General features: G+C 39.6%; 1 protein-coding gene across 1 annotated transcript in view; it reads left to right on the top strand.

Annotated features, from left to right (window-relative positions):
• The window catches only part of ARHGEF9 (Cdc42 guanine nucleotide exchange factor 9), a 176,299-nt gene that overhangs the window by 114,757 nt on the left and 48,939 nt on the right, over positions 1–12,603 (top strand). The window contains exon 4 of the mRNA XM_036839278.1: positions 10,112–10,291. Within this exon, the coding sequence (XP_036695173.1) occupies positions 10,112–10,291 (180 nt within the window). The remainder of the gene's footprint in view (positions 1–10,111; positions 10,292–12,603) is intronic.

Below are 12,603 nucleotides of genomic sequence, written 5' to 3'. Positions count from 1 at the left end.
GATATTAATCCCTTGTCAGTTTTCCAAGTTGCAAATAGTCTTCTTCCTGTCATCCTCTTATTTTTTAATGGTTTTGTTTAATTTGAAAAAAAGACATCCTGGACAAAAGAAGAAAAGAAAACTAACAATTTAAGCATTCTGCTTCTAACTTACCTTTTGTCATCATTACCATGAGAAGAGCTAGTCATTTTGCAGTTATTCAACATATATCTATTGAGCAGCAACTATATGCCAGGTACTATGTTAAGCTCTAGAGATACAGCTGTGAACAGGACAACCATGGTCACCATTCCCTAATTTTATTAAAATTATTTTCAAGACGTTTATCAGGTCTCCTGTCAGGTCTTAGGCTTCCAGGCAAAACAGTACATGATATCTGTAGAGAGTCAGAGCTGAATGGGGCCCTGGAAATCTTTTCTGATATATGCATTTTAGAGATGGAGACACTGAGTTCCAGACTTGCAAGGGCCTTTCTCTAAAGGGTTTTTCAAACCCTAGGTGATCCAGAGGTTCTTTGATCCATCTTATTTCCCTGCGGTCTTTGGAATCTTCCCTGGAGGTCATGGGGTCAATTTGTATCCCATATCAAGGCACAAATTCTATTGGTTTGGGCAAAAGGTTCGTTCGTTTTATCCATAAGATGGCTCTAGTAGCACTTAGTTGTCTTTAACATCATTTGAAACAATTTTGTTAGATTGTATGTGACAACTGTCATATCAGTGTGCATTTTAAAAAAGACATCAAAATTGGTGAATTTTTGTGTGACCATTTTAATATTGAAGATGGAAAAAAAAAAGCAACATTTTCGGCATATTATGCTTTATTATTCCAAGAAAGGTAAAAACGCAACTGAAACACACAAAAAAAGATTTTTGCAGTGTATGGAAAAGGTGCTGTGACTGATCGAACGTGTCAAAAATGGTTTGCGAAATTTTGTGCTGGAGATTTCTTGCTGGATGATGCTCCATGGTCAGGTGGACCAGTTGAAGTTAATAGCGATCAAATCGAGACATTAATTGAGAATAATCAACGTTATACCATGTGGGAGATAACCGACATACTCAAAATATACAAATCAAGCACTGAAAATCATTTGCACTAGCTTGGTTATGTTAATCGCTTTGATGTTTGGGTTCCACATAAGTTAAGTGAAAAAAACCTTCTTGACCATATTTCTGCTTGTGATTCTCTACTTAAACATAATGAAAACGTTCCATTTTTAAAACAAATTGTGACAGGCAATGAAAAGTGGATACTGTACAATAATGTGGAATGGAAGAGATCGTGGGGCAAGTGAAATGAACCACCACCAAGCACACCAAAGGCTGGTCTTCATCCAAAGAAGGTGATGTTGTGTATATGGTGGAATTAAAAGGGAGTCCTCTATTATGAGCTCCTTCCAGAAAGCCAAACGATTAATTCCAACAAGTACTGCTCCTACTTAGACCAACTGAAAGCAGCACTCGACAAAAAGCGTCCAGAATTAGTCAACAGAAAATGCATAATCTTCTATCAGGATAATGCAAGACCTCTTGTTTCTTTGATGACCAGGCAAAACCTGTTACAGCTTGGCTGGGAAGTTGATTCATCTGCCAAATTCACCAGACATTACACCTTTGGATTTCCATTTGTTTTGGTCTTTACAAAATTCTCTTAATGGAAAAAATTTCAATTCCCTGAAAGACTGTAAGAGGCACCTGGAACAGTTCTTTGCTCAAAAAGATAAAAAGATTTGGGAAGATAGAATTATGAAGTTGCCTGAAAAATGGCAGGTGGTAGTGGAACAAAAGGGTGAATACATTGTTCAATAAAGTTCTTGGGGAAAATGAAAAATGTGTCTTTTATTTTTACCTAAAAACCGAAGGCACATTTTGGCCAATCCAATAGCTCAATGCATTAGATCTAGACTTAAATCAACCCTTGTGGGTTTTGAAACAGAGTTAAATAAATAGTCAACCTTCCTTGCCTATTACCATGGCAATCCCAGGGCTAATTCATGCCTTTTGTGATTGATTTGGTAACGCCCACTGTAATGCCTTCACACTCATGCCCACTTTACTCCTAGGAGAGGTGAGGCTCTCAGAAACTACCTCTGTTCAATCAGTTCACACCCACTGCCATATCACCCTATTCTCTTTTACCATGCAGATGGAGTTAGAGGGCGTTCGAAGCATGCTTAACAGTAAGATCTATAGACCCCTTCTGCTCCCTCTACCCTGTGACAGGCCTTCAGAGGTCTTCTGAGTCTTCTCTTCTCCAGGACAAACAGCCCTGATTCCTTCTACCATTCTTCATGGTGTTGCTTTTCAGGGATCTCTCTACCCTGCCTACTTCCCGCTGGCTCTGTATCCTTTACTCCATGTTCCTCTGACAACAGGGCTCAGAATTGAATGCTGCTCCCCTGCAGTGGTATGATTACCTTCCTATGACTTCTCTCATTCCACCCTCTCAATCTGTTTCTTCTTCATCCCTAACTTAAAATGACATTAGTTTTTTTTTTGGCAGTCATATTCTACTGCCAACTCATCTTAACTTATATGCCCTTGGGGGGAGACCTTCAGATGGTGGAGGAGTAACACATGGAGATCACCTTCCTCCCCACAAATACATCAGAAATACATCTACATGTGGAACAACTCCTACAGAACACCTACTGAACGCTGGCAGAAGACCTCAGACTTCCCAAAAGGCAAGAAACTCCCCACGTACCTGGGTAGGGCAAAAGAAAAAAGAAAAATCAGAGACAAAAGAATAGGGACAGGACCTGCACCTGCTGGAGGGAGCTGTGAAGGAGGAACAGTTTCCACACACTAGGAAACCCCTTCACTGGTGGAGACAGGGGGTGCCGGGGGGTAAGTTTTGGAGCCTCAGAGGAGAGCACAGCAACAGAGGTGCAGAGGGCAAAGCAGAGAGATTCCCGAAAAGAGGATGGGTGCTGACCAGCACTCACCAGCCCAAGAGGCTTGTCTGCTCACCTGCTGGAGCTGGTGGGGGCTGGGAGCTGAGGCTAGGGCTTCAGAGGTCAGATCCCAGGGAGAGGACTGGGATTGGCTTCATGAACACAGCCTGAAGGGGGCTAGTGCACCACAGCTAGACTGATGGGAGTACAGGAAAAAGTCTGGAACTGCCTAAGAGACAAGAGAACATTGTTTCGGGGAGCACAAGGAGAGGGGATTCAGAGCACTGCCTAAATGAGCTACAAAGATGGGCGCGAGCCACGGCTATCAGTGCAGACACCAGAGATGGGCATGAAGTGCTAATGCTGCTGCAGCCACCAAGAAGCCTGTGTGCAAGCAAAGGTCACTATCCACAACTCCCCTCCCAGGAGCCTGTGCAGCCCACCACTGCCAGGGTCCCGTGATCCAGGGACAACTTCCCAGGGAGAACACACGGTGCGCCTCAGGCTGTTGCAATGTCACACAGGCCTCTGCTGCTGCAGGCTAGCCCCGCATTACGTACTCCTCCCTCCCCCCAGCTTGAGTGAGCCAGAGCCCCCTAATCAGCTACTACTTTAACCCCGTCCTATATGAGCGAAGAACAGATATCCTCAGGCGACCTACATGCAGAGGCAGGGCCAAATCCAAAGCTGAACCCCAGGAGCTGTGTGAACAAAGAAGAGAAATGGATGTTTCTCCCAGCAGCCTCAGGAACAGTGGTTTAAATCTCCACAATCAACTTGATGTACCCTGCATCTCTGGAATACCTGTATAGACAACGAATAATCCCAAAATTGAGGTGGTGGACTTTGGGAGCAACTGTAGACTTGGGGTTTGCTTTCTGCATCTAATTTGTTCCTGACTTTATGTTTATCTTAATTTAGTATCTATAGTTTATTATCATTGGTAGATTTCTTTATTGATTTAGTTGTTCTCTTCCTCCTTTTTTTTAATATATAGATATATATATATAGTTTGTTCCTTTTTCTCTTTTTGTGAGTGTGTATGTATATGCTTCTTTATGTGATTTTGTCTGTATAGCTTTGCTTTTACCCTTTGTCCTAGGGTTCTGTCTGTCCACTTTTTTTTTTTTTTTAACTATAGATTTTAGCACTTGTTATCATTGGTGGATGTGTTTTTTGGTTGGGTTGCTCTCTTCTTTCTTTTTTTTATTACTTTTTATTTTTTATTGTGATAACTTTATTTCATTTTATTTTATTTTTTTCTTTCTTTCTTTTTTCTCCCTTTTCTTCTGAGCTGTGTGGTTGAAAGGGTCTTAGTGCTCCGGCCGGGTGTCAGGCCTGTACCTCTGAGGTGGGAGAGCTGAGTTCAGGACATTGGTCCACCAGAGACCTCCCAGCTCCATGTAATATCAAATGACAAAAGCTCTCCCAGAGATATCCATCTCAATGCTAAGACACAGCTCCACTCAAAGACCAGCAAGCTACATTGCTGGGCACCCTATGCCACACAACTAGCAAGACAGGAACAAAACCCCACCCATTAGCAGAGAGGCGGCCTAAAATCATAAAAGGTGACAGATACCCCAAAACACACCACCAGAAGTGGACCTGCCCACCAGAAAGACAAGATCCAGCCTCATCCACCAGAACACAGGCAGTAGTGCCCTCCACCAGTAAGCCTACACTACCCACTGAACCAACCATAGCCACTGGGGGCAGACACCAAAAACAAAAGGAACTACGAGCCTGCAGCCTGTGAAAAGGAGACCCCAAACACAGTAAGTTAAGCAAAATGAGAAGACAGAGAAACACACAGCAGAAGAAGGAGCAAGGTAAAAACCCATCAGACCAAACAAATGAAGAGGAAATAGACAGTCTGTCTCAAAAAGAATTCAGAATAGTGACAGTAAAGATATCCAAAATCTTGGAAATAGAATGGGAAAAATACAAGAAATGTTTAACAAGGACCTAGAAGAACTAAACAGTAAACAAACAATGATGAACAACACAAAAAATGAAATTTAAAATTCTCTAGAAGGAAGCAATAACAGAACAACTGAGGCAGAAGAACCGATAAGTGACTTGGAAGATAAAATAGTGGAAATAACTACTGCAGAGCAGAATAAAGAAAAAAGAATGAAATGAATTGAGGACAGGCTTATAGACGTCCAGGACAACATTAAATGCAACAACATTCGAATTACAGGGGTCACAAAAGAAGAAGAGAAAAAGAAAGGGACTGAGAAAATATTTGAAGAGATTATAGTTGAAAACTTCCCTAATATGGGAAAGGAAATAGTCAATCAAGTACAGGAAGCACAGAGAGTCCCACACAGGATAAATCCAAGGAGAAACATGCCAAGACACATAGTAGTCAAACTGTCAAAAATTAAATACAAAGAAAAAACATTAAAAGCAGCAAGGGAAAAACAACAAATAACATACAAGGGTATCCCCATAAGGTTAACAGCTGATCTTTCAGCAGAAACTCTGCAAGCCAGAAGGCAGTGGCAGGACATATTTAAAATGATGAAAGGGAAAAACCTACAACCAAGATTACTCTACCTACCAAGGATCTCATTCAGATTCGACAAAGAAATTAAAACCTTTAAAGACATGCAAAAGCTGAGAGAATTCAGCACCACCAAACCAGTTTACAACAAATGCTAAAGGAACTTCTCTAGGCAGGAAACACAAGAGAAAGAAAAGGCCTACAATAACAAACCCAAAGCAATTAAGAAAATGGTAATAGGAACATACATATCAACAGCTACCTTAAATGTAAATGGGTTAAATTCTCCAACCAAAAGACATAGACTGGCTGAATGGATACAAAAACAAGAGCCATATATATACTGTCTACAAGAGACCCACTTCAGACCTAGGGACACATACATACTGAAAGTGAGGGGATGGAAAAAGATATTCCATGCAAATGGAAATCAAAAGAAAGCTGGTGTAGCAATTCTCATATCAGACAAAATAGGCTTTAAAATAAATACTATTACAAGAGGCTAAGAAGAACACTACATAATTATCAAGGGATCAATCGAAGAGGAAGATATAACAATTGTAAATATTGATACACCCAACACAGGAGCACCTCAATACATAAGGCAAATGCTAACAGCCATAAAAGGGGAAATCAACAGTAACACAATCATAGTAGGGGACTTTAACACCACACTTTCACCAGTGGACAGATGATCCAAAATGAAAACAAATAAGGAAACACGAGCTTTAAATGATACATTAAACAAGATGGACTTAATTGATATTTATAGGACATTCCATCCAACAACAACAGAATACACTTTCTTCTCACGTGCTCATGGAACATTCTGCAGGATAGATCATATCTTGGGTCACAAATCAAGCCTTGGTACATTTACAAAAATTGAAATCGTATCAAATATCTTTTCAGACCACAATGCTATGAGACTAGATATCAATTACAGGAAAAAATCTGTAAATACATGGAGGCTAAATAATACACTACTAAATAACCAAGAGATCACTGAAGAAATCAAAGAGGAAATCAAAAAATACCTAGAAACAAATGACAGTGAAAACACGATGACCCAAAACCTACGGGATGCAGCAAAAGAAGTTCTAAGAGGGAAGTTTATAGCCATACAATCCTACCTCAAGAAACAAGAAACATCTCAAATAAACAACCTAGCCTTACACCTATAGCAATTAGAGAAAGAAGAACAAAATAACCCCAAAGTTAGCAGAAGGAAAGAAATCATAAAGATCAGATCAGAAATAAATGAAGAAGAAATTACGGAAACAGTAGCAAAGATCAATAAAACCCAAAACTGGTTCTTTGAGAAGATAAACAAAATTGATAAACCATTAGCCAGAGTCATCAGGAAAAACAGGGAAAAGATGCAAATCAATAGAATTTGAAATGAAAATGGAGAAGTAACCACTGACACTGCAGAAATACAAAGAATCATGAGAGACTACTACAAGCAACTATATGCCAATAAAATGGACAACCTGGAAGAAATGGACAATTTCTTAGAAAAACACAACCTTCTGAGACTGAACCTGGAAGAAATAGAAAATATAAACAGACATATCACAAGCACTGAAATGGAGACTGTGATTAAAAATCTTCCAACATACAAAAGCCCAGGACCAGATGGTTTCACAGACAAAATCTGTTCAAACATTTAGAGAAGAGCTAACACCTATCCTTCTCAAACTCTTCCAAAGTATAACAGAGGGAGGAACACTCCCATACTCATTCTACGAGGCCACCGTCACCCTGATACCAAAACCAGACAAAGATGTCACAAAGAAAGAAAACTACAGGCCAATATCACTGATGAACATAGATGCAAAAATCCTCAACAAAATACTAGCAAACAGAATCCAACAGCATATTAAAAGGATCATACACCATGATCAAGTGGGGTTTATCCCAAGCATGCAAGGATTCTTCAATATACGCTAATCAATCAGTGTGATAAACCATATTAAAAAGCTGAAAGAGAAAAACCATATGGTCATGTTAATAAATACAGAAAAAGATTTCAACAAAATTCAACACCCATTTATGACAAAAGCCCTGCAGAAAGTAGGCATAGAGGGAACTTATCTCAACATAATAAAGGCCATATATGACAAACCCACAGCCGACATCATTCTCAATGGTGAAAGCTGAAATCATTTCCACTAAGATTAGGAAAAATACAAGGTTGTCCACTCTCACCACTATCATTCAACATAGTTTTGGAAGTTTTACCCTCAGCAGTTAGAGAAGAAAAAGAAATAAAAGGAATCCAAATCGGAAAAGAAGAAGTAAAGCTGTCACTCTTTGCAGGTGACATGACACTGTATATAGAGAATCCTAAAGATGCTACCAGAAAACTACTAGAGTTAATCAATGAATTTGGTAATGTAGCAGGTTACAAAATTAATGCACAGAAATCTCTTGCATTCCTATACACTAATGATGAAAAATCTGAAAGAGAAGTTAAGGAAACAATCCCATATATCATTGCAACAAAAAGAATAAAATACCTAGGAATAAACCTACCTAAGGAGACAAAAGACCTGTCTGCAGAAAAATATAAGACACTGATGAAAGAATTTAAAGATGATACCAACAGATGGAGAGGTATACCATGTTCTTGGATTGGAAGAATCAACATTGTGAAAATGACTATACTACCCAAAGCAATCTACAGATTCAGTGCAATCTCTATCAAAGTACCAATGGCATTTTTCACAGAACTAGAACAAAAAGTTTCACAATATATATGGAAACACAAAATACCCCAAATAGCCAAAGCAATCTTGAGAAAGACAAATGGAGCTGGAGGAATCAGGCTCGTGGACTTCAGACAATACTACAAAGCTACAGTAAACAAGACAGTATGGTGCTGGCAGAAAAACAGCTATATAGATCAGTGGAACAGGATAGAAAGCCCAGAGATACATCCACGCATCTATGGTCACCTTAATTTTGATAAAGGATGCAAGAATATACAGTGGAGAAAAGACAGCCTCTTCAGTAAGTGGTGCTTAGAAAACTGGACAGCTACTTGTAACAGAATGAAATTAGAACACTCCCTAACACCATACAGAAAAATAAACTCAAAATGGATTAAAGACCTAAATGTAAGGCCAGACACTATAAAACTCTTAGAGGAAAACATAGGCAGAACACTTTATGACATAAATCACAACAAGAACCTTTTTGACCCACCTGCTAGAGAAACGGAAATAATAACAAAAATAAACAAATGGGACCTAATGAAACTTAAAAGATTTGCACAACAAAGGAAACCAGAAGCAAGATGAAAAGACAACCCTCAGAATGGGAGAAGATATTTGCAAATGAAGCAACTGACAATGGATTAACCTCCAAAATTTACAAGCAGCTCATGCAACTCATCAAAAAAAAAAAAAAAAAACAACAACAACAACCAAATCCAAAAATGGGCAGAAGTCCTAAATAGACATTTCTCCAAAGAAGATATACAGTTTGCCAACAAACACATGAAAGAATGCTCAACATCACTAATCATTAGAGAAATGCGAATCAAAACTACAATAAATAGTAGTATAAATAAATGTCAACACATTATTGGCACAAATTATTAATTTGCAAACTGTTTCAAAGACACTCATTAATGGCTGAATCGGAGGGTAAGAAGAGCTAAGGTAAGTGAGATTTTGGTAGGGGTTGGTAAAGGGCATTGAAGCCAGGGATGAGGATCTTTCTGGAGTATGCCTAAATGACTTCATTGCAAGCTGTGTTAGAGGAGACAAAATGGAGTTAGGGCCAAAAGTGATAAGTCATTCACCATAAATGCTCCTCATTAGGAGCTCAACAAGTGTTATAATAATCACATTTAGCTTTTAGATGAAAGCAAGTGACCATAATTCATTCTCACCAGAACATTTTCAAATGCTAATGATTTCTAATGAGCACAGTGGCCATTAGTTAAAATCTACACCAGCAGTTTTAGAATGGAAAATTGTGTTTGGTTTCTTTTGCCCTGACTTACAATGTGTCCTGAGTCTGATTGTGTTATCTCGGTGCTCTCTTATCAGACCAAGAATCTCTTTCATTGATTCTTCCTTCATCAATGGCTAGCTGTATTAATTCATCCATTTATTCACAAATGTGTCCTAAACACTTACCCTGTTAAAAACACCATGCCTGGCCACTTGTGAGCTTGCTGGCTAAGCTCATGCAAACTATCTCTCCTAGCCAGCTACCTTAGATGGCTAAGACACCCACTTTAAAGAATGGTTTGGTTTTGTCAATTCCTGTTCCCTTTTGGGAAGTTTTCCTACCAGACCTTTTGGATTGGTCCTATAAGAAATAGAACATTAGAGTTGTGAATCAATCCAGCTAAACCAATAACTCACTACTAAAGCAAGTGAAAATGTTTGTGCTTAACCACATTCTGAGAAAGGGTCCTATGACTTTTGGGGGTCCTTGTCATAAAAGGCTCTATGATCTGGAGTCTGCAGTCTGAAGACCTTTGCTTGAGATCCATCTTTCCTAATTATTCACTGGTGGAGTGACTTCCTTCTTTAAACCCCAATTTTCTTGTATGAAAAGTGGAAATGGTTATTCCCTGTCTACTTCATGGAACTGAAATAAGGCTCCCAAATGCTCAGGAAGTGGTAAAGCCCTCAGGGAGTGAAGGGCATCCTCAACCTGGGCTTTTGCTTTGTCTGCAGGGCTACCTGAAGCAATGCCGGAAGAGAAGGGACATGTTCAATGATGAGCAACTGAAGGTGATCTTTGGGAACATTGAAGACATCTACAGGTTTCAGATGGGCTTCGTAAGAGACCTGGAGAAACAGTACAACAATGATGACCCCCACCTCAGCGAGATAGGACCCTGCTTCCTGGAGCACGTAAGCATCTTCCCCTTTGGGGAGGGTTTTGAGAGACGTTTGGAAGCCATGGAAGGAGTCTCTGAGCTATTTGGTTCTGCTCAGTTGCTTTGTCCCATGGTAAGGGATGGATTCCTCTCTGACCCTGATGTTCACCCCCTTGCTAGAGTATGAGGACTTAGGAAGGTACTGTGATTTGTCCAAGGACTCTTCTTCTTTACTGTTCCCTCCTCCTTTTTTCTCTCCTTCCAGATAATTATCAGTAGGATTTTTCTTCAACTTCTCTGTTGCTATGGGGCTCAGTTTCCATGGGACCCAGTGTTTTGGGAGGGACTCTGAACATATTCTTATATTCCAGGAATCTGAGAAATAGGAGAGACCATGGTCAGCATGAAACTGGACCCCTGCAAGGCTTTTAAGGGAGAACACTAGGGTAGGGGAAGTGACAAGTGTAGGAAAAGGGGCCACAAGATTTAGAGGAAGGAACACTAGGAAACAGGGAAGTGAGGATGTGAGTCCTGTCTATAATGATTGTCTGGGTAACTTTGGGTAAGTTCCTTACCGTCTTTGGGCTTCCTCACATGGATTTAAGAAGGTTTCACTTTATACCTCTGTGGTTCTCTAACATCTTTTGTGTCTTATTCACAGGTGACCTAGTTGTTTTGACAACTCTTCTCCCCCGTTTTATAAAGTATTTATTTTTAAAGAGATAATACATGCACATGGTATAAAATTCAAATGACACATGAAAGTGTGCAGCTAAGAGTAAGTTTTCTTGCAAATTCTCCTGCTTTGACTATGGGAATGTGTAGTGGGGGGATAGCCCTAAGGCCACCCGTATGTTTAGTGATTTGCTACAAGTCCCGGGACTCAGCATATAGTCATACTCATGGTTGTGATTTAATACAACTAAAGGATACAAAGCAAAATCAGCAAAAGGAAAAGGCACATGGGGCAAAGTGTGAAGGAAACCAAGTGTAAGTTTCCAAGAGTCCTCTCCCAGTAGTGGAGTCACACAGGATGCACTTAATTCCCCTTGCAATGAGTTGTGACAACACTTTTGAAATGTTGTCTACCAGGGAAAATTATTAGGGACTCAGTGCCCAAGATTTCTATGGGTGGCTGGTCATGTAGGCACCCTCTGCCTAGCATGTACCAAAATTCCAGACTCCCAGAAGGAAAGCAAGTATTCTGCATAAACCACATTATTCATACAAATAGTTTAGGCACAGTGAGCAACTCTTGTCAGGGAATGGTGAAAAATCTCTTGAGATCCAAGTTCCAAGATGCCAGCCAAGGGCCAACATTTCAAGCAGGCCTTTTTAGGGATAGCAGTCTCAGGCCTGATATGTTAACTCTTTTTTGCACAGTATTAAACTGGTTCAGCCATTCCAGAAAGCACCTGGGTAGTATTTATCAAAGTTAAGCATGTGTATGACCTTGGGTTCCATACATAAATATATATCCCAGAGAAATTCTCATAGAGGTCCATGAGGGAACATTTACAAGGCTGTTGATTGCATGGCAGTGTTGTGTGGACTGCAGTTAGAAGCAACTTAGGTATTTATCACCAGGGTATGGATGAGAAACATATGGGGGATGCTTACTGTAAGGTATTATATAGCAAGGAACAAGAGACTAGTTGTATGTACCCGATAGCAATGTGTGTAAATATCATAAATATAGTCTTGAGCTGGGAAAGTAGAATATGGAATAGTGATTCTCAATTGGAGTCTACCCTGTGCATTTTAGGGTGTTTAACAGCATTCCTGGTCTCTATCCTGGAGGCCAGTAGCACCCTCCTAGTTGTGACAACCAAAAATATCTCCAGACATTGTCAACTGTACCGAGGGACAAAAAAGAACCACTAATCTATTGAAATGATCGTATGCTTTTACACTGTAATCTGTTAATGTGGTGAATTTGGTTTGAATAATTTTCATGTTAAATGAACATTGTATTGCTGGGATAAACCCTACCTAATCATGGTGTATTATCCTTCTTTATGTATTAGTTTGCCTTTTTAAAAATATTAGATTGTTTACCCTCTTTTAATTCAGTTCTAGGATTTATTTATTTTTTTTTAGGATTTCATTCTTTATCATCTTTGTTTAAGTATAATTTACAAACAATAAAATTCACCAAATGTCTGCTTCGATGGGTTTTAACAAGTGCATATAGTTGTGTAACTACCACCGTAATCAAGACATGGAACATTTCTATCACTTCAAGTTCTAATGTTCTCCCTCTGTTGTCAGTCTTTGCTCTCACCCTCGCCCTTGGCAAACACTGATCTGCGTTCTGTCACCATAATTTTGCTTTTTCTAGAATGT

This window comes from Balaenoptera musculus, chromosome X, assembly GCF_009873245.2.
Source record: "Balaenoptera musculus isolate JJ_BM4_2016_0621 chromosome X, mBalMus1.pri.v3, whole genome shotgun sequence".
NCBI classification, from domain to species: domain Eukaryota; kingdom Metazoa; phylum Chordata; class Mammalia; order Artiodactyla; family Balaenopteridae; genus Balaenoptera; species Balaenoptera musculus.
This window is presented reverse-complemented; position numbering and strand designations above follow the sequence as displayed.